General features: G+C 44.6%; 1 protein-coding gene across 1 annotated transcript in view; it reads left to right on the top strand.

Annotated features, from left to right (window-relative positions):
- The window catches only part of LOC144501720 (dynein axonemal heavy chain 17-like), an 832,067-nt gene that overhangs the window by 21,427 nt on the left and 783,037 nt on the right, over positions 1–27,603 (top strand). The window contains exons 2-4 of the mRNA XM_078225682.1: positions 9,274–9,467; positions 16,761–16,774; positions 21,867–22,045. Of these exons, the coding sequence (XP_078081808.1) occupies positions 9,274–9,467; positions 16,761–16,774; positions 21,867–22,045 (387 nt within the window). The remainder of the gene's footprint in view (positions 1–9,273; positions 9,468–16,760; positions 16,775–21,866; positions 22,046–27,603) is intronic.

A 27,603-nucleotide genomic window follows, 5' to 3' on the forward strand; every position in this document is an offset into this window, starting at 1 on the left:
TCCTCTTATTGACATCCCTTTGCCACCCTCTGTAGGCTGCTGGCTACAGCTTTAAGTGAGTTTAGTGTAGTGTTTTGGTTTAAGCAAGGGTAGAGCTATAGTTAGATTTATGCTAGACAAAGGTATTTGCATTTGGAAGTTCTTGGTTTCAGTTAAAACTGTGCTTCTATTGTACTTAGAGAGAGTTACAACGTAAAAAGTAAACTTGTTGGAAGAAATATAAAGTCTTAGAAAACAGGGGCACCTTAAGGGTAGGAAGTCGTTTTGAGTATTGGTTTAGCTTAGTATAGCAGTTGGTTATAGAAGGCTAAAGACGGAACATCTCTTTCAGCTTTGCTACAATAAAAGCCATACCATGGAGTAATGGTCAAGAAAACGGAAACTTTAAAAGCTGGAAACTTTAAAAACAGCTCGTTAAGGAAATTACAGAAAAGAGAGGTTTCCAAGAGATTTAAGGAATTAAGAGGAACTGAAACTAGAGCACAGTACTGTTCAGTAAAGCCATAGATAAAGCTAAAATGAAGCTGGCTTATGAGAGTCCAGTAAAATATCTGAAGTTTTTCTAAGGTTTGTAAGATTTTACTACAGTTTATGAGACATTATATGATATAATTGTGAAGACTGATGACTGGATCTCAGAATTGGTGTAAAAGCATTTAAGACAAAGGAAACCTCAAAGGAAAGGTGAAAAACCTGGCAGAAACTTTGATAGGATAGGTGAAAAACCTGGAGTGGTTTCTTAGTACAAAGTGTTGTTGGAAGCATTGTTTGAAAGAAGATTTCAAATTGTCATTTTGGAAGTGGAGTTTGGGAAGCCCACATGTGACAATCATCTGGGGTTATGTGAGAAAAATCCACAGAAGATCAGTTGAGTGGCATTGGGCATTTGATTCAGAGTGGGGTGTTATTTCTGAAAACTATAAATGTTAGTGAAACTAGGCGAGGAGTAAAGGAGTATTGTATTATAATCCAATTTTTCAGTTTAATAAATGTTTTTTCTTGTTCAAAATAAATGAGTGGTCCTGTGTCTCTGTTCCTCCACGTTTTCTTAAAAAGTGTATAAATTATGCTATTTTAAGCTAGGGTTCCATTCTGGAATCTTCCTGTCCAATTGTAACATAAGCTGGGATAGTGAATGGTATGGGCGCGAGGACCAAATATTGAACAAAAGTGGGAATCTGTGATGATATTGTTCCTTTAAGAAATGTATCTTAATCAGGTTTCTCTGTAGGATGTTTCTAGCAGTCCCTGGCATTGTATCGGAGCCAGTTTGATATTCTCTATTGTTACTGAAGCAATATAATTGATACCATGTTTGTTCTAATCTGAACTAATGCAGCATTCTGTTAATTTAGTGTTCCCCTGGGATTGCAGAGTAGAGCTTAATTGGAATGATTGACAAGTCAGGTCATATGGGTGAAGACAGCTAAGCATTCACAGAAATTCCAGCTTCGTTGCTGTATTCAGATGCTTTTTGGGGTTGAAAAAGAGCAATGTCTCTTTTTCTGCTCTCCGAAGTTGGAGTTTCTGTTGTCTGAGTGTTGCTGTTTTGGAAGCTGCAGAGTGAGAGGTATCCTTTTCTGTCTCTGAAGTCTGACGACTGAAGGCTGCTAGAGACTAGGGCCCTGATTTTTACCGGCACGGCTGTCTGAGGCTTGTAAGATCGTGTCTGAGGCCAGCGGGGAATGCCGTTCTGTGAGCCTTGCCTGCCCTGATTTCGGAGCGGCCGTGCCAGTAAAATCAGGGTGTAGTTTACTTCCCTGCTGCCTTGAGGATATATTCTTCTCTGAAAACTGCTGTTTGGATTTCTGTCCACACATGTTAAAAGCTAGAAATCTAGTATCATGTAGCATACTTGTTTTAGTGCTAATTCTGAAGAAGGGTATACGTCTAAGGAATACTGCTTTAAATTGGAACAACAGAAATAGCTAGCTATTAAAAATTATACAGTGTCATGTTTAAGCCTTGTAATTAGTAAAAGTTATACTAATTCTTTTTGTAATTCTTTTAGAATTACATCTAACTGTTCTTAAATAAATTTTATTTGCTAAAAGCTTTCTAGTGGGTCACTTGAATCATACCTGGACTGAAACACCTTATGCTCACCAATGCCAAAACCAAATGTAAAACTTAGGGTCTAGGCTAACTTCACAAAGCACCTTGGAGTTTCTGGCCTGGGCCTTAATAGACACAGTCCCAGAGAACTGAGTTAGGCCTCTTAATAGACTCTTTAGCTTTGTTCAGTCAACGTCCAAGAGCTGTGGGCCTGACTTTAGCAACCCTCACCCCTAGAGCACAGACTCCGCCATTTGGAACACATTTTCCGAAATGAATGTGACAGTTGAAAAATTTCCTGACTCTACCTTGGAGCGGAATTCGAAGCTGAAGTTTCTGTTTCTCAAACATTTAATCTTTCTCTCTCTTTCTCATTCACTTTCTCTCTGTGTCTCTTTATCTCGCTCTCACATGCACACAAACATTTTGATGAGGATAGTTAGTTATTTATTTAATTATTTTTAAATTTTGGCGCGAAACCGGCAGTGGCCGTGGGGTTTACTAGGAAGGGTCAAAAGTTATATAAAAGTCAGTTAGTTGGGGGGATAGTCCTCTTTGTTGCTTTGGAGAAAGGCAGAGGTGTGACTGGTGACAGGATTTTTGGGGTAAGATTGAATTTAAAGTACTTTTTCGTGGGTGTGAGTTATTTATTTAATTATTTTAAAATTTTGGCGCGAAACCGGCAGTGGCCGCGGGGTTTACTCGGAAGGGTCAAAAGTTATATAAAAGTCAGTTAGTTGGGGGGATAGTCCTCTTTGTTGCTTTGGAGAAAGGCAGAGGTGTGACTGGTGACAGGATTTTTGGGGTAAGATTGAATTTAAAGTACTTTTTCGTGGGTGTGAGTTATTTATTTAATTATTTTAAAATTTTGGCGCGAAACCGGCAGTGGCCGCGGGGTTTACTCGGAAGGGTCAAAAGTTATATAAAAGTCAGTTAGTTGGGGGGATAGTCCTCTTTGTTGCTTTGGAGAAAGGCAGAGGTGTGACTGGTGACAGGATTTTTGGGGTAAGATTGAATTTAAAGTACTTTTTCGTGGGTGTGAGTTATTTATTTAATTATTTTAAAATTTTGGCGCGAAACCGGCAGTGGCCGCGGGGTTTACTCGGAAGGGTCAAAAGTTATATAAAAGTCAGTTAGTTGGGGGGATAGTCCTCTTTGTTGCTTTGGAGAAAGGCAGAGGTGTGACTGGTGACAGGATTTTTGGGGTAAGATTGAATTTAAAGTACTTTTTCGCGGGTGTTAGTTATTTATTTAATTATTTTTAAATTTTGGCGCGAAACCGGCAGTGGCCGCGGGGTTTACTGGGAAGGGTCTTTTGAGTTTTTTTTAGTGCACGGGAGGTTTAAAAGGCAGTCCCCACTATCTAACGGGCAGCGTTGGGAGCGGGCAGCGGAGTGAGAGGGAGCTGAGTGAGAACTGAGGGGCTTTGGCTCATCGGGCTTAGGCAGAAAGGGCGAGCAGGGGTGAGTTTCTTATTTTTTTTATTTATTTCTAATTTACTTTTCTCTGTGTACCTTGGAAGAAAGGGTGAAATATGAGTGTTAAGCCAGTGTGGTGCTCGCAGTGCAGTATGTGGGAGGTCCTGGAGGCACCTGGCCTCCCGGCCATCCACATCTGTGAGGGGTGTGTCGAGCTGCGGTTCCTGAGGGCCCGTGTTAGGGAGCTGGAACTGCAGCTTGACGATCTTAGGCAGGTGAGGGAGAATGAGGAGGTGATTGACAAGAGCTATCATCAGGTGGTCACACCAGGGCCACGGGAGGAGGCCAAGTGGGTGACAGCCAGGAAGGGTAAAACACGGGTGATTGAGAGCACCCCGGTGGAAGTGACCCGACATAACAAGTACTCCTGTCTGAGTACTGTTGGGGGGGACAGCCCATCTGGGGGAAGCAGCAGTGGCCGTGTCTCCGGGGTGGAGTTCGGCCCTGTAACTCAGAGGGCTAAGGAAAGGAGGAGGAAGGCGGTATTAATCGGGGACTCGACAGTCAGGGGGACGGACAGGCGATTTTGCGGAGGCAGGCGGGAGTCTCGCATGGTGGTCTGCCTCCCTGGGGCTGGGATCCAGGATGTCGCTGGGCGAGTCCCAGAAATCCTGAGGTGGGAGGGAGAGGAGCCGGAGGTAGCGGTACATATTGGTACCGCTGATGTGGGTAAGAAGGGGGAAGGGAACATGAAAAAAGAGTATAGGGAATTAGGGAGACAGCTGAGAAGGAGGAAAGCAAAGGTAGTAATCTCGGGATTGCTGCCTGTGCCATGGGAAGGTGAGGAAAGGAATGGAGTGAGGTGGAGGATGAATGTGTGGCTGAGGGAATGGTGCAGGGGGCAGGGATTCAGGTTCCTGGACCATTTGGACCTCTTTAGGGGCAGGTGTGACCTGTATACTAAAAACGGGTGGCACTTGAATCCCAGGGGGACCAATATCCTGGCAGGAAGGTTGGCTAAGGCAACTGGGGAGAGTTTAAACTAGATAGGTTGGGGGGAGGGGATCAAAGCGACGTGACTGAGAGTGAGGAAGGTAGCTCGCAAACAGAGAAGGGTTATAGGCAGTGCAAGAAGGCAGGTGGACTGGGAACAGAGAAGGGGAGAGGTCAGACCATAGGATTGAGAGGTGTCTACTCTAATGCCAGGAGTATAGTGAATAAACAACTAGCTAAAGGAGGAGAGGGCTTGGGAGATGTTAGTAGCGCTTCAACAAACCGGGTCCAGATAAAGGCTGGCATAAAGACACTTTGTCTGAATGTACGAAGCATTCGAAACAAAGTAAATGAGTTGATGGCACAAATCCATACAAATGAATATGATCTAGTGTCCATCACAGAAACGTGGTTGCAGGGTGACCGGGACTGGGAACTGAATGTACAGGGTTATCAGGCATTTAGGAAGGATAGACAGGTAGAAAAAGGAGGTGGGGTAGCTTTGTTAATAAAGGATAATATCAGGACGGTAGTGAGAGACGACATAGGCTCTAAGGAGCAAAACGTGGAATCGTTGTGGGTGGAGATAAGGAATAGTAGGGGGAGAAAGACACTGGTAGGCGTGGTCTATAGGCCCCCAAATAATAACTTAGAGGTGGGGAGGGCTATAAACAAGCAAATAATGGATGTATGCAAAAGTGGAACGGCAATAATCATGGGGGATTTTAACCTACATATTGATTGGTCGACTCAAATTGGATGTGGAGGGCTTGAGGAAGAGTTCTTGGAATGCTGTCGGGATTGTTTCATTGAACAGTATGTTACAGAACCTACGAGAGAGCGAGCTATCTTGGATCTGGTTCTGTGCAATGAGACAGGTAGGATTAAGGATCTTCTTGTGAAGGATCCTCTTGGGATGAGTGATCATAATATGGTGGAATTTCTGATACAGATGGAGGGTGAGAAAGTAGGGTCCCAAACCAGTGTCCTCTGCTTGAACAGAGGGGAGTACGATAGGATGAGGGTGGAATTGGCTAATGTAGACTGGGCGAGCAGACTGGTAGGTAGGACAGCTGAGGAACAGTGGAGGATTTTTAAGGAGTTTTTTTAAGTACTCAGCAAAAATATATTCCGGCAAAAAAGAAGGACTGTAAGAAAAAGGATAACCGGACGTGGATAACGAAGGAAATAAAGGAGAGTATTAAAATAAAATCAGATGCGTACAGAGTGGCCAAAAATAGTGGAGAATTAGTAGATTGGGAAAGCTTTAAAGAAAAACAAAGAACGACTAAGAAAGCGATTAAGAAAGGAAAGATAGATTATGAAACTAAACTAGCTCAAAATATAAAAAATGATAGTAAAAGTTTTTACAAGTATATAAAAAGGAATAGAGTGGCTAGAGTGAATGTTGGACCCTTGGAAGATGAGAGGGGGGATTTAATAGTGGAAAACGAGGAAATGGCTGAGACTTTAAATAAGTTCTTTGTGTCGGTCTTCACGGTGGAAGACACAAATAGTTTGCTGAATATTAGAGATCGAGAGTTGGTGGGAGGGGAGGTCCTTAATACAATTACTGTTACTAAGGAGGTGGTGCTTGGTAGACTAATAGGACTGAAGGTAGACAAGTCCCCGGGCCCGGATGGAATGCATCCCAGGGTACTGAAAGAAATGGCTGAGGTAATAGCAGATGCATTAGTAGTAATTTATCAAAATTCGCTGGACTCTGGGGTAGTGCCGGCTGACTGGAAAACAGCTACTGTTACGCCGCTGTTTAAAAAAGGAAGTAGACAAAAGGCGGGTAATTACAGGCCGGTTAGCTTAACGTCCGTAGTTGGGAAGATGCTAGAGTCCATTATTAAAGAGGAAATAACAGAGCACCTGAATAAGAATGGTTCGATCAAGCAGACGCAGCATGGATTCATGAAGGGAAAGTCGTGTTTGACGAATCTACTGGACTTTTATGAAGATGTCACTAGTGCGGTTGACAGAGGGGAACCGGTGGATGTGGTGTTTTTAGATTTCCAGAAGGCGTTCGATAAGGTGCCTCACAAAAGGTTGCTGCAGAAGATTGGGGTACACGGAGTTAGGGGTAAGGTGTTGGCGTGGATTGGGGATTGGCTATCTAACAGGAAGCAGAGAGTTGGGATAAATGGGTGGTTTTCTGGTTGGCAGTTGGTGACCAGTGGCGTGCCGCAGGGATCGGTGCTGGGGCCTCAATTGTTTACCATTTACATAGATGATCTGGAGGAGGGGACTGAATCTAGGGTATTCAAGTTTGCTGATGACACGAAGGTGAGTGGGAAAGCGAATTGCGTGGAGGACGCGGAAAGTCTGCAGAGAGATTTGGATAGGCTGAGCGAGTGGGCGAGGATCTGGCAGATGGAATATAACATTAGCAAATGTGAGGTTATCCACTTTGGAAGAAATAATAGTAAATTGGAATATTATTTAAATGGAGAAAAATTACATCGTGCGACTGTGCAGAGGGACCTGGGGGTCCTTGTGCACGAATCGCAAAAACTCAGTCTGCAGGTGCAGCAGGTGATCAAGAAGGCGAATGGAATGTTGGCCTTTATCGCGAGGGGGATAGAATATAAAAGCAGGGAGGTCTTGCTGCAACTGTACAAGGCACTGGTGAGGCCGTAACTGGAGTACTGTGTGCAGTTTTGGTCCCCTTATTTGCGAAAGGATATATTGGCCTTGGAGGGAGTGCAGAGAAGGTTCACCAGGTTGATACCGGAGATGAGGGGTGTAGCTTATGAGGAGAGATTAAACAGATTGGGTCTGTACTCGTTGGAGTTTAGAAGGATGAGGGGTGATCTTATAGAGACATATAAGATAATGAAGGGGCTGGATAGGGTAGAGGTGGAGAGATTCTTTCCACTTAGAAGGGAAACCAGAACTAGAGGGCACAGCCTCAAAATAAGGGGGGGCCGGTTCAGAACAGAGTTGAGGGGGAACTTCTTCTCTCAGAGGGTAGTGAATCTCTGGAATTCTCTGCCCATTGAAGTGGTGGAGGCTTCCTCGTTGAATATGTTTAAATCACGGGTAGATAGTTTTCTGATCGATAAGGGAATTAGGGGATATGGGGAGCAGGCGGGTAAGTGGAACTGATTCGCTTCAGATCAGCCATGATCTTGTTGAATGGCGGGGCAGGCTCGAAGGGCCAGATGGCCTACTCCTGCTCCTATTTCTTATGTTCTTATGATAGCTTGAGTCAGGAATTTTCCAATTTGGTGCATCCACCTTGGGGAAAAGAAAATACCTCAGTGCGATTTATTTACCGGTAGGGCAGTTGCGAGATACAATTGTGCCCACTACCGCTGGGTGCAAATTGAAGTTGGCCACAGGGATTTGCCAATTGCTAAGATGGGCTTGATAAAAGGTCCACTTTCATTCTTTGGGACTTTGTCCCAGTTGTTTTGTTAAATATAAGTCTGAAGGTTCTCTACTCCCTTCCACAATGGTTCCTCAGACCCTCTATGCCTATTCATGACCCCAACTCATCTCAAGAACCCTTTATAGCTCCTATGCCAACTTAGTGCCCATGTCCAGCCCCCTTTGCCCTTGCACCTGAAGTTTTTTTAAGCTTTAAAGTTTATTTATTAGTGTCACAAGTAGGCTTACATTTAACACTGCAACAAAGTTACTGTGAAAATCCCCTAGTCACCACACTCCAGCCGGCGCCTGTTCAGGTACGCTGACGGAGAATTTAGCATGGCCAATGCACCTAACCAGCACATTCTACCTGTGGGAGGAAACTGGAGCACCGGGAGGAAACCCACGCAGACATGGAGAGAATGTGCACACTCTGCACGGACAGTGACCTAAACCAGGAATCGAACCTGGGCCCCTGGTACTGTGAGACAGCAGTGCTAACCACTGCGCCACCATGCCGCCCTCCATGCCAACCCACTCTGTATCGACCATTGACTGACCGTGTGGAGCCATGCTCCGTGGCAACAAAATAAACTTTTAACTATTACAGACTTCACCATTTAAAAAAAGTACTCATTCACATAAGCCCATTCAATATATTTAAATCCCCCCATTACTTCATCCTTAAAGAAGTAAATATTTGTATTCATAAACCCACATCAAAATCAGCTAATCGTTTAATAATCGTGTGGAACTGTCAATCAAAATATAAAGCCCTCCACTCCATTGTGATAATGTCAGGCAATGAAAGCAGTCAACCTATAATAATGCTAGCATTTAGGGTTATGTCAACAAACATCAATTGATAGAATCAATTCTTTTCTTTCATTCTCACAGAGCAGGCAGGCAGTTTTTATTTCAAATTTTAAAGGGCAGGGAATTTAAATAACTTCACAGCTTACCATTTCAACAGACCCTATTCCAACCTTCAAGAATATTGACATCGCCACTATAAAATTGTGGAATACACCTTGTACGTGGTGGCTGTTAGAGGAGCAAATGTCTTATCTGTCTTGTGCACTGTTTAAATGGTCCGGCCAATCTGTAATTTATGTTTGTGCGCTTCTCCTTTCCCCTACCAGTGAAAATGGGATCTTTTGGAAATGAGGGTGGGACTTTTGGATTCAGGCCCTGCCTGCCTCGTTGAAAGATCCATCAAGTCTCGTTATTGCAAAGTGTTCTAAAAAGGAGGCCTTCAATTCACAATTTTTTGTCACCAATGATATATTTTATAAACTGATAGAATATGAAACAAAATTTACAAAATGCATCTGTAAAATTGTAGTGTAATTTGTATGTTGTATTTTACAGCTTTCTTGCTTGTGTGATTATAAATTCTTCAAAACGCAAGATGATTCTTGTCTTCTAGGTGGTGTGTGCACTTTTCACAAACACTGATAATATGACTAAATGGCCTCAAGTGGTATCAGAAGATGTAGTGAAACACGCACAACAACTTAAGAATGATGTCTTCGTATTTGGTGGACAGCTAAAAGGGAAAGCACTTCTTGCTCTTCCAAAAAGTGCTGATGATCTGGAAAGTTCAGATGAAGAGTCAGACAGGTATGATGGCATGAAAGTTTACTAATATTTGCTAATAAAAGCTTTTTCCATTATATGTTTTCAAAGTGTAAAATTGTTTCTTACCTTCTTTGGTCTGCCTATAAAATCCATTATTCCCTTCATAGAGAAGGGAATAATGGATATGATCTGATCTGAGCTATTTTGTCATTATGTTAATCTAATGCTAAAAGATACCCAAGGGTTTTAAGGTGTTAGAGGAAATTAATACATTTAATAAAAGGGGGGCTAGCGCTAACACCCCTGCATTAGAGTAAAGAGCACGTGCTAGTTAAATGCTTATACCCCGAGTGAACTTTACACACACCGTGGAACTGAGATCAGCAAGAACCCTTCAGCAAGACCTCGATTGTTTACATCAGAGTAGATATTCTGTAGCTAGGAGAAGATAACAGTCCTGCTTTTGGGTGAAAGGTTTAATAATACAAGATTGGAAGTTAAACAATGTCCTGTGTACTGATAAAACAGTGTATATTTGTGACATAAAGAGAGCTGTATTAGAATGCTCTCCCTGTGAGAGCTGTATTTAGAGCTGAAGGATGTATTAAAGGAGAGTGCTGCTGTAGTGGTTTCTCTTGGGCAGTGCTCTCCATGCTTAAATCCATGAATAAATGATTGTAACCTGTTCTTGGGTCTCATTTGGTTAGTTAGAAGAGGCACGTCACAACAAAGATGACTTGCTTTGATCAATACTTGGGCCTCAAGTTGTTGGTGCAGGCTCGATGGGTCAAAAAAAACTTTCAAATTTGTAAGACGCGATTTCCCATGCACAAAGTCGTGCTGACTATCCCTAATCAGTCCTTGCCTAGCCAAATGCATGTAAACCCTGTCTCTCAGAATCCCGTCTAACAATTTTCCCACCACTGACGTTAGGCTCACTGGTCTGTAATTCCCTGGCTTTTCCCTGCCACCTTTCTCAAATAACGGCACAACATTTGCCTCCCACCAGTTTTCCGGCACGACACCTGTGGCTGTTGATAATACAAATATCTCCACTTGGGGCCCCGCAATTTCTTCCCTAGCTTCCTACAATATCTTGGGGATACACTTGATCAGGTCCCGGGGATTTATCTACCTTTATGCTTTTTAAGGCCTCCAGCACCTCCTCTTCTGTAATGTGGGAAGCTTTTCAACTCATCACTATTTACCTCCCCGAGTTCCCTAGCTTCAGTGTCTTTCTCCATGGTAAATATTGATGAGAAATATTTGTTTAGGATCTCACCCATCTCCTGTGGTTCCACACATGGATGACCTTGTTGATCTTTAAGGGGCCCTATTCTCTCCCTAGTTACTCTTTTGGCCTGGGTATACTTGTAGAATCTCTTTGAATTCTCCTTTACTTTCTCTACCAAAGCTATCTCATGTCCCCTTTTTTCCCTCCTGATTTCCCTTCTCCTACACCCCCTATACTCCTCAGGGGATTCACTTGATGCCAGCTGCCTGTACCTGACATATGCTTCCTTCTTTTTATTGAATAGAGCCTCAATAACCCTAGTGTTCCCTACTCCTGCCAGCCTTGTCCTTCCCACTAACAAGAACATGCTGGCTCTGAACTCTCGTTATCTCGCTTTTGAAAGCCTCCCACTTGCCAGATGTTCCTTTATCTGTGAATAGCCTCCCCCAACCTATTTTTGAAAGTTCCTGCCTAATGCTATCAAAATTGGCCTTGCCCCATTTTGGAACTTTAACTTGTGGACCAGACCTATCATTTTCTATAATTATTTTAAAACTAATAGAATTTTGACCACTGGTCCCAAAGTGCTCCCCCACTAACACTTCGGTCACTTGCCCTGCCTTACTTTCCAAGAAGAGGTCGAGTTTTGCCCCTTCTCTAGCCATCTACATATTGATTGAGAAATTTTTCCTGAACACACTTAACAAATTCCTCCCCTTCCAAGCCCTTAACACTATGGCTGTGCCAGTCTATGTTTGGAAAGTTAAAATCCCCCACAATTACAACCCTATTATTCTTGCAGCTATCTGTGATCTCCCTACATATTTGCTCTTCAATTTCCTGCTGATTATTGGGGGGGCCAATCACATCAAAGTGATCACCACCACCTTATTTCTCAGTTCCACTCAAATAACCTCACTGGGCGATCCCTTAGGAAAATCCTCTCTAAGTACCATTGTGATGTTTTCCCAAATCAAAAATGCAACTCCCCCTCCCTACTGCGGCACGGTAGCACAGTGGTTAGCACTGCTGCTTCGCAGCTCCAGGGTCCCGGGTTCGATTCCCGGCTCGGTTCACTGTCTGTGTGGAGTTTGCACATTCTCCTCGTGTCTGCGTGGGTTTCCTCCGGGTGCTCCGGTTTCCTCCCACAGTCCAAAGATGTGCGGGTTAGGTTGATTGGCCAGGTTAAAAATTGCCCCTTAGAGTCCTGAGATGCGTAGGTTAGAGGGATTAGCAGGTAAAATATGTGGGGTAGGGCCTGGGTGGGATTGTGGTCGGTGCAGACTCGATGGGCCGAATGGCCTCCTTCTGCACTGTAGGGTTTCTATGATTCTATGATTCTCTTTTGCCTCCCCTTCTATCCTTCCTGTAACATCTATACCCCGGAACATTGAGCTGCCAGGCCTGTCCCTCCTTCAGTCATGCTTCTATAATAAGTATGATATCCCAGTCTCATGTACCCACCCATGTCCTAGGTTCATCTGCCTTACCTGTCAGGGCTCTTGCACTGATATAAATGCAGTTTAATTCATCAGTCTTCCCTCGTTCCTACCATGCTCATGCCTGCTTTGTCTACTTAATTTGCTCCCTTTAAATTTTGTTATTAGCCTCAATGTCCTCTTTTGTCTCACTACATCTTTTGGCTCCACATACAGATTACCATTTTGGTCCCTGATGGGCTCTACTCTTTCCCTGGTTACCTGGTTAACATACTTTTTAAACACCTTGGGATTTTCCTTTAATTTGCCCACCAGTACCTCTTTGCTCTCTTAATTTCTTTTTTAAGTACCTCCACTTATTTTCTGTACGGCATCCACTGTTTTGTGCTATAAGCCTCCTTTTTTTCCTTATCCTTATGCATCTCCCTTGACATCCAGGATTCTCTGGATTATTTCGTCCCACCCTTTACCTTTATGGCAACATGTTGATCCTTTACTTTCCCTTTCCTTTTTGAATGACTGCCAATGCTCTGATGTGGATTTTACTACAAGTAGCTGCTCCGTTTGCACCCTGTCTTATCATATTAAAATCGGCCTTCCCCTAATTCAGAATCTTTATTCCTTTCCCACCTTTGTCCTTTTCCATCACTATCTTAAATCTTACTGAGTTACATAGAAACATTGAAAATAGGAGCAGGATTAGGTCATTCGACCCTTTGAACTTGCTCCACTGTTTATTATGATCATGGCTCATGAAATTCAATAGACTGACCCCGCCTTCCCTCATTTGACCCACTTCACCCCAAGAGCTATATCTAACTCTTTCTTGAAAAAACACTATCTTTTGGCCTCAATTCCTTTCTGTGTTAGTGAATTCGACAGGCATGAGTGAAGAAGTTTTTCCTAATCTCAGTCTGAAAAGGATTACCTCTTATCCTTAGACTATGACCCCTGGGTTCTGGACATCCCCACCGTCGGGAGCATCCTTCCTACTTCTGGCCTGTCTAGTCCTATGGCCATTATCACCGATGCATCTATTATCTGCCCAGCTTCATTCCCTAAAATTAGGTCCAGTAAACCCCCTCTCTTGTAGGACTTGCTATGTGCTGGCTAAAATAGCTTTCCTGGATGCACTTTAAGAATTCCATTCCCTCTAAGCCCTTTGCACTTTGTTCATCTCAATATTAAGAAGTTGAAATCCTCTACTATTATTACCCTTTTGTTTTTACACTTCTCTGAGACCGTGATCAGCCAGGCTAATGAGGTTGGCTTGCTCGAGTATGAACTACCCGATGAATCTTGTTGAATTGTGAAACACGCGGTCGTATAATGGTATTGTCACTGGATTGTAATCCAGAGACCCAGGTAATGTTTGACGATCCGGGTTCGAATCTTACCTTGGCAGATGGTGAACTTTGAATTCACTGTCAATTCAATTGAATTTAATTTTAAAAATCTGGAATTAAAAGTCTAATGACACCATGAGACCATAGTCGATTGTTGTAAAAACCCATCTGGTTCACTAGAATCATAGAAACCCTACAGTGCAGAAAGAGGCCATTTGGCCCATCGAGTCTGGACTGACCACAATCCCACCCAGGCCCTACCCCCATATCCCGACATATTTACTCACTAATCCCTCTAACCTATGCATCTCAGGACACTAAGGGGCAATTTTAGCATGGCCAATCAACCTAACCTGCACATCTTTGGACTGTGGGAGGAAACCGGACCACCCGGAGGAAACCCACGCAGACACGAGGAGAACGTGCAAACTCCACACAGACAGTGACCCAAGCCGGGAATCGAACCCAGGTCCCTGGAGCTGTGAAGTAGCAGTGCTAACCACTGTGCTACCGTGCCGCCCACTAATGTCCTTTAGGGAAGGAAATCTGCCATCCTTGCTGGTCTGGCTTATATGTGACTCCAGATCCACAGCAATATGGTTGACTTTTAAATGCCCACCCTATGAAGCCCATATCCCATGAATGATTAAATAAAAGGATTGAGGGGCCAAGTAGACTACTTTTAATTGGTATGTTTATATGTTCTAACCTCAGAGAATCAAAATGAAGCTGAATTTTGCTCCAACTCACTTTCAAATTTGTTTTTATCCTTTCATGCGTGGATCCGGGTTGCAGTGTTCTTCAAGCTGTGTTTGTTAAAACAATCAGTTTGCCAGTGCTACTCGATTTCTTGGCTGAATTTAAAAACTTTATTTCAGCCTTTTTTGGAGTTCGCTCATCTTTTGCAATCTGGTTAGAGCTTTTGACTTTGCTTTTGATTGGAACTTCCTTGCTCTGGTGGAATGCTGTTATGCTCGACAGTGGTTCTGTCTTCTACCCTTCAGCCTCACCTGCAATGGAGCTTCTTGGGTGATCTCCAGCTATGTATCTGAGGTGTGATGCACCATCAATCAAGCAAAGACTAGTTGTATGCAAGACAAATAGGCTTTTATTAACAAGAACTTGGAGCCATCCCTGTCGGAGATCTGGTCTGTACTAAAGGCTAGAGGGAGGAGCCATCGCCTTTATACCCAGACCAGGAGGAGAAGTCTTGGGCGCAGCCGACAGGGATGTGCCACATATACAGGTAATAATAGATACTAACTAACAGTGGTTAACCACAACAGATAACAGATAACAGTGGTTTACCACATTCACCCTCTGTTTTAAAAAAAAGAGTCCGTCAGGGGTGAGGCAGAATGAACAATATGTACAATATTTACAGGTTCAGTCTATCTGGAGGCTTGCTCTGCCACTGCGACCGCCGTAGTGCCGGTTCCAATGTAGGTTCAAGGTCGCGATGTTGTTTCAAGCGCCAGGACGTTGTTGTCATCCATAGTCTCGTCCGATCGTCGAGTGCGTGGTGACGACTCCTGGGGCTCAGGCGAGCTGTATACGGGGGTGAGAGGAGTGAATAGTGGTTCTGATGTGGTAGGGACAAAGTTGGGGATTGGGGGTGAGGGGTTAGGGGCCATAGTGGTCCCTGAGTCACCTGCGGGTGCTAGGTCACGGATAGATACCGCGTCCTCCCGCCCATCGGAGTACGCCACATAGATGTACTGGGGGTTGGCGTGGAGGAGTTGAACCCTTTCGACCAGGGGGTCAGACTTAAGGGTCCGAAGCAGGACAGGGCCCAGGTATGCCAGCCACGACGGTAGTGAAGTTCCTGAGGAAGACTTCCTGGGGAACACGAACATCCGTTCGTGGGGGGGTGGCATTGGTTGCCGTGCACAGGAGGGACCTAATGGAGTGTAGTGCCTCCGGTAGGACCTCTTGCCAGCGGGTGACTGGAAGGCCTTTGGACCATAGCGCTAGTAAAACGGTCTTCCAGACTGTTGCGTTCTCTCTCTCCACCTGTCCGGTTCCCCGGGGGTGTAGCTAGTAGTCCTACTTGTGGCTATATCTTTGGAGAGCAGGTACCGTCGCAGTTCATCACTCATAAGGAGGATCCCCGGTTGCTATGGATATAGCTAGGGAAACCGAACAGAGTGAAGAGGCTGCGCAGGGTTCTGATGACCGTGGCCGAGGACATATCTGGGCAGGGAATCGCGAAGGGGAAACGTGAATACTCGTCAATGACATTGAGGAAATATATGTTGCGATCAGATGAGGGGAGGGGGCCTTTGAAGTCAATGCTTAGGCGTTCGAAGGGGCAGATGGCTTTTATGAGGTGTGCCCTGTCTGGTCGGTAGAAGTGCGGCTTGCATTCCGCGCAGACCTGGCAATTTTGAGTTATAGACCTGACATCCTCAACGGAGTAGGGCAGGTTACGGGCTCTAATGAAGTGAAAAAACCTGGTGACCCCCGGGTGGCAGAGGTCGTTGTGGAGAGTCTGTAACCAATCCACCTGCGCACTGGCACATGTTCCACGGGACAGGGCGTCAGGTGGCTCATTGAGCTTCCCGGGCCGATACAAGATATCGTAATTGTAGGTGGAGAGTTCGATCCTCCACCGCAATATCTTATCGTTCTTGATCTTGCCCCGCTGCGTATTGTTGAACATGAATGCAACGGATCGTTGGTCCGTGAGTAGGGTGAACCGTTTACCAGCTAAATAGTGGCGCCAGTGCCGTACAGCTTCCACTATGGCTTGGGCCTCCTTTTCGACAGAGGAGTGTCGAGTTTCGGGGCCTTGGAGGGTTCGTGAAAAGAAGGCCACGGGTCTGCCCGCCTGGTTAAGGGTGGCGGCTAGGGCGAAGTCAGACGCATCGCTCTCCACTTGGAACGGGATGGATTCGTCTATAGCGTGCATCGTGGCCTTTGTCACGCTTTGATGTCAGCTTTGATGCGGTCGAAGGCCAGACGGGCCTCTGCCGTCAGGGGAAAAGAGGTGGATTTTATGAGCGGACGGGCTTTATCCGCATAGTTGGGGACCCACTGTGCATAGTATGAGAAGAAACCCAGGCATCTTCTCAGTGCTTTGAGGCTAGTGGGGAGGGGAAGTTCCAGGAGGGGACGCATACGGTCGGGATCAGGGCCGATGACCCCATTCTCCACTACGTACCCGAGGATGGCGAGGCGGTGTGTACGGAACACGCACTTCTCCTTATTGTAGGTCAGGTTAAGGAGGCTAGCCGTGTGCAGCAATCTGTGGAGGTTGGCATCGTGGTCCTGCTGGTCATGGCCGCAGATGGTGACGTTATCCAGGTACGGGAAGGTGGCCCGCAGCCCGTTCTGGTCTACCATTCAGTCCATTTCGCGCTGGAAAACCGAGACCCCGTTGGTGACGCCAAAAGGGACCCTAAGGAAGTGGTAAAGGCGACCATCCGCCTCGAACGCCGTATATCGGCGGTCCTCTGGGCGGATAGGGAGCTGTGGTATGCCGACTTCAAGTCAATGATGGAGAACACCCGATATTGTGCAATCTGATTGACCATGTCAGATATGCGGGGGAGAGGGTACGCGTCCAGCTGCGTGTATCGATTAATGGTCTGACTGTAGTCAATGACCATTCTGTGTTTCTCCCCAGTCTTAACGACTACCACTTGTGCTCTCCAGGGGCTGGTACTGGCCTCAATGATCCCTTCCTTGAGGAGCCGCTGGACTTCGGACCTGATAAAGGCCCTGTCTCCAGCACTATACCGCCTGCTCTTGGTGGCAATGGGCTTGCAGTCAGGAGTGAGGTTCGCAAACAAGGAGGGAGGGCGATTTTAAGGGTCGAGAGACTGCAGGTGGTGCGCGGGGGGCAATTTAGATGCCGCTGATTGCAGACGGAGAGCGGGGAAAAGGCCCATTATACTGTATAGTGACACTCTCCAGATGGGTCATGAAATCTAGCCCCAGGAGTACAGCAGCGCAGAGATGTGGCAGCACGAGGAACCTGAAGTTATCGTATACTGTGCCCCACACCTTCAGGGTCACCACGCAGCACCCGAGGACATTTACAGAGCGGGACTGCGATGCCATGGAGATCGTTTGCTTGACGGGCCGCATGGAAAGGGCGTATCGATGCACCGTATCAGGGTGAATGAAGCTCTCCGTACTCCCACTGTCAAACAAACAATGCTCCCTGTGCCCGTTTACCTCGATGTCCATCATGGACTTGGCGAGTCGATGAGGCTTGGACTGGTCCAGGGTAACCGACGCCACCGGTGAATCTTGCAGATAGCCATAGGTGGCTGATGAGGTAGGAGATGGCGGCCCCTGCTGGTCGCTCACAGCCGAAGTCGTCCAAGATGGCGGCCGATGATGTCATCCAAGATGGCGGCCCCCGCGAGTCGCACGCGGCCGGAGTAATCCAAGATGGTGGCCCCCGCGGGTCGCACGCGGCCGGGGTCGTCCAAGATGGTGGCCCCCGTGGGTCACACGCGGCGCTCGTGGATTTGGAGGTGGACTTACGGCAGACTTTAGCATAATGTCCCTTCTTCCCACACGCGGAGCAAAACGACTCCCTCACCGGGCAGCGTTGTCGGGGATGCTTACCCAGGCCATAGAAGTAGCACTTCGGGCCTCCAGAGGCTGCTGCAGCAGTCAGATCACCGGTGAGACGTGGAGCGGCGTAGGTCTGTGGCCCTCCCGAGTACAGGGGCAGCAACGGCTGCGGTGTCCACGATGCGCCCACGTGGTCAGGTGAGTAGGCCTCGAGATATTGGGAGGTCACCTCTAAGGATTCGGCCAGTTCCACTGTTTCCTTTAAGTCCAGCGCACCCTGTTCCAGTAGCCGTTGTCGGATATAGATCGTCCCGATGCCCGTGACAAAGGCATCCCTGATTAAATCCTCTGTGTATTGGGTGGCAGTCACAGACTTGCAGTTGCAGTTCCGGGCAAGCAGTCGCAACGCGCGCAGGAATTGGTCAACTGATTCTCCTGGCTGCTGTCTGCACATAGCTAGGAGATGTCTCGCGTAGACTTCATTAGGCCATTTGTTATACTGGCCCTTTAAAAGTTCGATAGCATCCTTGTAATTTTCCGCGTCCCGAATCGTAGAATATACTACGTCGCTTACCCGGCCGTGGAGCACTCGTAGTTTGTCGGCATCTGTACGGACAGCAGTGAGGCGTCAATGTAGTCTTCGAAGCATTTCAGCCAGTGATCAAACGTGTTTGATGCTCCTACAGTTTGAGGATCCAGATTCAGTCTGTCGGGTTTTAACATCTGCTCCATTTTAAAAATCTTGTTAATAAAATTGATGCACCATCAATCAAGCAAAGACGAGTTGTATGCAAGACAAATAGGCTTTTATTGACAAGAACTTGGAGCCATCCCTGTCGGAGATCTGGTCTGTACTAAAGGCTAGAGGGAGGAGCCATCGCCTTTATACTCGGACCAGGGGGAGGAGTCTTGGGCGCAACCGACAGGGATGTGTCACATATACAGGTAATAATAGACACTAACTAACAGTGGTTAACCACAACAGATAACAGATAACAGTGGTTTACCACAAGGTGTTCATGCGAGGTGCACTTCTCTCAGGTCAGACTGAAGATTACTTCATTCTTAGGGATGTTGGGGTCTTCCACCTGCTGCAATCATGTTGTAAGGTTGTATGTTGTCTCATGAAGAGATATAGAGACTTGTATGGTTGAATAATAATTGTTTATTGATAATACTTATACACATATATATAAGATACAGGTCTGTCAGCATTTGAAAGAAACAGAGTTAACATTTCAGATCTAAATGATCTTTCAACAGTTCTTTCCACAGATGCTGTCAGCCCTGTGGAGTTAATCCAGCATTTTCTGTTATTTCAGATTTTCAGCATCTGTAGTATTTTGCTTTTATATAAGATTCCTGACTAGTTGCTATCTTTATGTCAACTTCTACCTAATTCCCGACTATAGTCTACTAATCTCTTGTGACTCTCTACATCATAATGTGGGCGACACAGTTTCCCCATTCCCATATTAACCCTAATATGACGGTCATAGATTTAAAATAATTGCCAAAAGATCTGAAGGGGAGATAAGGCAAGTTTATTGAGTAGTCAGAACGTGGAATTTGTCACTTGTAAAGTAACAGTTGATTCCATGAAGTATGGAAAAAGGAATTTAAACAGTGTTACGATTCCAGTTGATAAATTGGATGGGAAGATCCAAGAAGGGAACCCTGGTTCAAAAGTCCATTGGTGCAATCTTACCGGCTCGCCACACTGGTCGATCAGTGTGGTGAGCTGGGAAGGTTGCGTGAGAGGCAAAAAAACCAATTCATGTCTATTTCGTATCCTCCCAGCCCTGTTTAGCTGGGGAGAATGGCTTAGCACTCAGAAAGGACGCAAAGCATATTTACATAAAACTAAGGTAAGTTAAAAGGACTTACCTGCTCCCACACAGCTTCTTCTGACCTCATGGAATCTTCCCCCTCGCTGGTGAAATGTTACACCAGTGAGAATCACTACTCTGCAGTAATGAGGACCAGGTGCCATGGCTACGCCAGGGGTCCAAAAGCCATTGAGACCCCCAGGTGGTCAGGGGTATTTTTTATATGTTCATTCATGGGACATGGGCGTCGCTGAGTGGCCAGCATTTATTTCCATCCCTTGTTGCCCGAAGCCAGACCAGGTGAGGATGGAAGATTTCCTTCTCTAACGGACATTAGTGAACCAGATGGGTTTTTCTGACAATCAACAATGATTTCATGGTTATTAGTAGATTCTGAATTCTAGACATCGGGCAGTGTCAGCCTGGCAGTGCCCACCTGGCACCCTGGCAGTGCCCACCTGGCACCCTGGTAGTGCCTGGTTGGGCACCATCAGTGTGCAAAGGCATTGCCATGGGAGTGGAGTCTGAGTGGGTGGGGCTATGTAGGCGGTAAGGATATGCACGGGGGGCTTATGTAGGGGATCTCTGCAAGGAGGGTTAGTGTGGGGGGGCAATGCAAGGGGGGGTTTTGTGCAGGGGGTCTATGCAAGAGGATGGTTCGTGCAGGGTAGTGTCGTGCAGGGGGGCTATGCAAGCTTGGATTCATGCAGATGGGGCTATGCAAAGGGGGTTTGTGCAGTGGGGGGGCTATGCAAAGGTGGGCCAAGGAGAGATTCATGACCAGGATGGGGTGGGGAGGAGTGGGGGGGCATGTCAGGGATCTGCCAGGGGATCCCTGTTGGTATGGAGGGTAGTAATGCTGCCGATGATGAGGGCGGGGATGGGAGGATGTCCTCCTGTGCATTGGTAGATAGGGGTGCCCTGCACAATGGCGCCTGAGTGCTCTGCAGCCAACTTCTACATGTTTAATTGGAGTTGAGACTCCTTTTGTTTTTGGAAACATTGGGAATTTTATGGGAATTCTAAGTGTCCAGCTAGTCTGAAAATGGGAGAGTTCCAGATCCATTTTTCAGACGAGTTTTCTTGCCCAATCTTATGCATTCTGTCACTGAAAAGATGGGTTAGTCAGTTTTAGCCAGAGAGGCTGCCGGGGGGCTTAACTTGTAGAGGGAAGTATTGTGCATATTGCAGACCTTTGATGCTGCACATGCACATCAACAGTGGCAGGGGTCTGACAGACAGGGAGAGAGCTCAGCCACAAATAGCTCCCTCTCTGCACCCCTGCAATCGTGGGGGCCAGCGGCCCGAGATGCAGTTCCTCCCTGCCGCCCAGACCGATCGCGGCCCCCTCCTGGTGAACCTCCCCTGGTGAGGCCATAAAGGCAAGCGAGCCCAGACGATTGAACGCCAGGCTCGCTAAACACATTGAAATCTACATTTAAATAAATTAATTGACCTCTCACCCATTTTGTGGCAGACGCGAAAACGGACGCCGTTTGCGCTAGCCACTTTACGCCTGATTTTATGATGTTTTCCTGTCATAAAGAGGTCGTAAAATTCTGTCCGTTATATCAGGTTAACTAACTGATGCTATCTTTGTTGAATCTGTGGTGTTAGGTCTGACAACGTCTTTGCCATTAGCACCATTATGGGAACTTACGTCTTGCAAAAGTTTTCCTTTGTGCAGAGGTAGCTGGAGCAGACTTCAGATTGCAGTGGCCATGTTACCTTGAAACTGCTGCGAGGCATCAGATGACTGGCGAAACTGTTTGTTATTTCAGCAATTCACCATTTTTAACAGCAGAGAAAAAAGTCCAGTTGAGTACTATATTTTCTGTCACGTCTCGCCCGTGACACTTTGCAGCTCACTATTACTTTTCAGGTTCACCACCTTCAAGCTTGACATCACATGGTGGTTAAATGAACATCTTTCAGTGATAGGAACTAAGGTTTTCTACTCATAATTGTACCATGCTCTCAGTTGAAATTGCTCAAGAGTGACAATGGTAAGCTATCTGCATTTTAATGTATATTTTTTAAAATTCCCAGCTCAACCATTCAAGTAGATGGTGCCACTTTACATGCTATTGAATCTGTCGTCATTGATTGGACACATCAAGTCAAAGATGTATTAAACAAGGATTCAGCACAAGCTTTGCTGGATGGTTTGAACCCTTTGCCTAGAGAAGAGATTGATTTCTGGGACTTAAGACTGAAGGATCTAAAATGCCTTCATGAACAGGTGCTCATAACAATTATGTATTATTAGACAATTTAAACAGTATAAAATGATAAATTGATTAGAATACTCATGTTTTATTATAAATTTTACAGAGCCCTTTAAATCATTGCAACATTGTTACTTTAGAATGATAAATATGATTGAGAAACTATTATAAAATGTTAATAAGATCAAATGTGACCAGCCTGCCTACAGGAATGAAAATCAACATCGATTTGATATAGAAGTAAAATGGCCTGATCAAGAGGCTATATATTTTTTCATTGATGTTGATTTTCATATTGATAGTTTGTGATAGTGGAAGCATGCAGGCCAGTTAAGTGATATGCTCTGTCAGCGCACTCATGTATTACAGGAGTATGTTATTTTTTAACAAATGTAGTGATCAAGCAGGAGTGTATAATTTGTGAGATAAAACAGTACCTACTGTTTATAATCATTAAACAAGCAGCTTGGCGACACTGGTCCCATTATTGATGATAGCTTGCCTCATCTAAAGCTTGAATATCTGGTATTCCTGAATATTCAAAGACAGGAAGAAGTGCACCAAGTTGCTTGATGGCACTGCACAGAGGTAATTAATAGCAAGTGCATTGCTCCATGAAAATCTCATTAACCTGATCAGATAAAGAGGTTAGTTTTGTTTTTCATCAATGTTGATTTTCACGTTCATACTTAAGCAAGAGGAAAACCATGGGGTCCAAGGATAGAAAACATTTTGGAAGTTATGTGGAAGGAGTAGATCAAATAATAGAATTGTTCGTTTGTTGAGCAGATGATTTGCATTGGAGATTCATTCCTCAATAATTGGTTGCATTTGTTCATGCAGTTTGCAGCAGAGCTTGACCTTGTCATTATCTTGGTCCTCTTATTTGGCCCTTTCTTTTTTAATTTCTTGCACACCTTCCTACTGTGGTGCAAGGCTTAATACCAGTAACACAATTGTGAAGGATACAGCAAATGACCATTAATCTGGAGGCTAATGTGTGACTATATGAGAATTGCAAAAGATTGAATCCCTTCAGAACTTAATTAGGTTGGTTCGAGATATCTATGATTTGCTCATTGAGAACTCCGTTTCAGCATACCTCTCATGGTATTGGACCTCTGCATTTGTTGCAGGGTTCCTGGCATGAGTCATGAATCAGGTGTAAAGGTTAGAGCCCCTCTTATGATTCAAGGATGGGGTGGTGGGAGCATTATTGTTTGGAAACTGGCCATAGATCTCCATTATTCATTGCACACGATCACAGTCCAGCTGAACATTGGCAGTCAAGCTGGGGAGCTCCTCTACAAATATTCTTTAGTGTGAAAAACATCCATTAACCACTACTGTCATCCATTAACCACTGCTGTCTGTTTCTTGTCACTCAAATAATTTTGTATCCATGTTGCTATTGTCCCTGTTATTCCAGGAGCTATAACTTTGCTCACAAGTCTGTTACGCAACATTTTTATCAAATACACATTAGCAACCAGACCCTCATCAACTCCCTCTGTTATCTCTTTGAAACACTCCAGCAAGTTAATTAAACTTGATTTTCTCTCAAAAAAATCCATGATGGCTTTTCTTAATTAATCTGCATTTGCCCAAGTGATTCTTAATTTTGCTCCAGATTATTGTTTCTACTTGTTTTATTGTTTTTTTTAGAAGCTTCTCTACCACCAAAGTTAAACTTACTAACCTGTAGATGATGGGCTTCCCTTTATCTTTTTTTGAACAAGGGTATACATTGCAATTCTCCAGACCTCTTACACCATTTTGGAGTCTAATGAAAAGTAAAAAATTATGGTCAGTGCTTTTGCGATTTCCACTCTCGCTTCCCCAAGTATCATCGGATTTACCTCATTTTATCCTGGTGTCTTCTCAACTTTAAGTACTGACAGGTTATCCTATACGTCCTATTTTCCCATATCAATTTTAAACCCTTCAAGTGTCAATTACCTCCTCTCTCATCATGACCTGCGCAGCAACAATCTCAACTGAATAGTAATTCAGCAGTTCTGCTTGTGCGAAAAAAAGACAGATGCAAAGTATTCTTTTAATACCTCAGTTATGCCCCCTTCTCCATGCTTAAATCCCCTTGTTGATACATATCTGGCTCCGCTCAAATGCACTTTCTACTATTTACATGCCTGTAGAAGACTTTAGAATTCCCTTCATGTCAGCTGCCAATCTCTTTCATATTGTCTCTGCTTCTCTTAATTGATTTTTCATTGTCCCTCTGAACCATCTATATTCAGTCTGCTTCTCAGTTGAATTGTCCATTTGTTATTTGTCTTCAGTACTCCAACCTGCTTCCTAGGTTCAGTGTTAATCATCACAGTCTTTGTTTTAAGATAGCTGATTTGGTTGCTGATGAGTCCGTTGCTCTTTTCATTCCTTAATATGTCATGGACATATGACATATTGAAGAATTAAAGTCTGTGATGATCAACACTGAACCTAGGAAGCAGGTTGGTGGAGTATTACCTCAAACTCTATGCAATGGACAATGTCACTGAAGAATCTCTCAACACCATTCCAAACATTCCTATGATAAAGGAGCTAGAGAGTGAGCCCACGACAGCAGAGCTCAGCAAGACCATTGACTATCTTGCCAATGGTAAAGCCTTAGGAAATAATGGCATATTCCACTTGAATCGTTAAAGTAGAAAACCATCACTATTGCGCCATCTCCATGACCTCTTATGTCTTTGTTGATTTGAAAGATTTTGTGCCTCAAGAAATGTGAGATGCAAATAGAGTCACATAATACAAAACAAAGGGGATTGCAGTGACTCAACAACTGTTGACTCCATTTCAGTCTACTAAGCCTCCGTTATGACTGGTTTCTGCACAAAATCCCCCAAATTTGTTCTGATTCCAGATGAGATATCCTCAAATTGTTATGCTCCTGAGTGAGGAGGAATGAACTGGATCGCCCTTCTTTATTCAACACCCTTGATTGGTTACAACAAGGTTAATATAAAAAGGATCTCTTCCCTGATGGATACCTTTTCCTGGTCCAAATGTAGTAATATTTTTAAAGGAGTCAATTTAACTTGGCTTTTCTTAAGTTAAAGAAAGTTTATTATCAAAATGGGAGGAAAAACAAGCATGTACACAGATCAGAAATGAGTCAAAAAATAAAAGTTAAAAATTATATACGCATCAGTCTTTGGCTTTTCCATGAGGAGTACATGGTGAAACGTTGCAGTTTTTAAGCTGGGTGATTCCAGTAGCATTGACTTTGCAGTTGAACAGTTGGTTTGGAAATTCTTGGTTTGACAGGTTCCCTTTTCAACAATGGCTTTGTTGACTTGTGACTTGCTTTCAGCAGTCAAGGAGTGAGTTTTTTTTTAACCTTCAAGCTCAGGAATGCTTAGTGGATGTTGTTCAACTGTGACCTTCACAATGCACAGTAGAAATAGAACACCTGACTAGTACAAAGAAACCAGGGTTGTAGTTGGTTTTTAACCCTTTTCCTGTCTATTCCTTGAAGGGGGAAAACACACATGTTTTACTCAAAACTACTTTCTTTAAACTTGCACCCTATTCACAGTCTGGGATATAACTCAGGAGCTAGTTACTGTTGAGATGGTAATCAGCTTCTGAACTAGTTGGTTAAGGAATAGGAATTCCAGCAAGTGGTTACTTTACAGTCTCAGCCAATTTTTGTTTGTATGTCCTTTTTAAAAAAAACATGACTTTGAACTAAATTTTCAATATATACATGCGTAATTCGGGGCTGTGATCCATTGTCATGATACCTCAAGCCAGTCAGCATTCCTCTGATCTCTTTTCTCATAAGCAGTAAGTGCAATGTTATAAATGGTGATGTGCAGATGATCCCGCTTTGACACTGAACTCTGCCCTTGGGTGTTATTGCATGAAAGAGGCATCTACTTGTTAAGTATATGGAAAGGTAGTTGCTTACATTGCTCTGACCAGATTGCAGACCCGAGCATCATGTTTCTACCCTGAGTCTCAATATGGTTTCGGAGCTGATAGATCGTCAGTTGACATGATTTTCTCCCTTCAGCAGTTTTAGGAGAAATGTCAAATTCTTCATGCAGAGAGTGGTGGGAGTGTGGAATGAGCTGCCGAATAAAGTGGTAAATGCGGGGTCACTTTTAACATTTAAGAAAAACTTGGACGGGTTCATGGATGAGAGGGGTGTGGAGGGATATGGTCCAAGTGCGGGTCAGTGGGACTAGGCAAAAAATGGTTCGGCACAGACAAGAAGGGCTAAAAGGCCTGTTTCTGAGCTGTAATTTTCTATGGTTCTATGGTCAAGCATAGCACAGATCGCTCTACGTTATCTTCATAGACCTCACTAAGGCCCTTGAATTTTTCAGCAGAGATGTACTCTCTATGAGAGATAAACTGTGGGTGGCACAGTGGTTAGCACTGCTGCTTCACAGCACCAGAGACCCGGGTTCGATTCCCGGCTTGGGTCACTGTCTGTGTGGAGTTTGCACGTTCTCTCTGTGTCTGCGTGGGTTTCCTCTGGATGCTCCGGTTTCCTCCCACATTCTGAAAGACGTGCTGGTTAGGTGCATTGACCCGAACAGGCGCTGGACTGTGGCAACTAGGGGAATTTCACAGTAACGTCATTGCAGTGTTAATGTAAGCCTTACTTGTGACTAATAAATAAATAAACTTTAAACTGCTGTGGAAAATAGGCTACCTTCCCAGACTCCTGTGCATTATTTCTTCTTTCTACGAATACAGGCACAGTTCAATTAATTGCAATTAGGATATAAGAACATAAGAACTAGGAGCAGGAGTAAGCCATCTGGCCCCACGAGCCTGCTCCACTATTCAATAAGACCTGGTCTTTTTGTGGACTCAGCTCCACTTACTCGCCCACTCACCATAACCCTTAATTCCTTTACTGTTCAAAAATGTATCTATCCTTGTCTTAAAAACATTCAATGAGGTAGCCTCAACTGCTTCACTGGGCAGGGAATTCCACAAATTCACAACCCTTTGTGTGAAGAAGTTCCTCCTCAACTCAGTCCTAAATCTGCTTACGTTTATTTTGAGGCCATGCCCCCTAGTTCTAGTTTCACCTGCCAGTGGAAACAACTTCCCTGCTTCTATCTTATCTATTCCCTTCATAATCTTATATGTTTCTGTAAGATCTCCCCTCATTCTTCTGAATTCCAACAAGTATAGCCCCAGTCTACTCAGTCTCTCCTCATAAGCCATTCCTCTCAATTCCGGAATCAACCTCGTGAATCTCCTCTGCACCCTCTCCACTGCCAGTATATCCTTTCTCAAGTAAGGAGACCAAAACTGTCTCCAGGTGTGGCCTCACCAGCACCTTATATGGCTGCAACTCGCTGTTTTTAAACTCCATCCTTCTCGCAATGAAGGACAAAATTCCATTTGCCTTCTTAATTACCTGTTGACCCTGCAAACCAACTCCTTGTGATTCTTGCACAAGGACACCCAGATCCCTCCGCACAGCAGCATGCTGCAATTTTTTACCATTTAAATAATAGTCTATTTTGCTGTTATTCCTACCAAAATGGATGACCTCACATTTACCAACATTGTACTTCATCTG

The sequence above is a fragment of the Mustelus asterias genome, chromosome 12, assembly GCF_964213995.1.
Source record: "Mustelus asterias chromosome 12, sMusAst1.hap1.1, whole genome shotgun sequence".
NCBI lineage: Eukaryota > Metazoa > Chordata > Chondrichthyes > Carcharhiniformes > Triakidae > Mustelus > Mustelus asterias.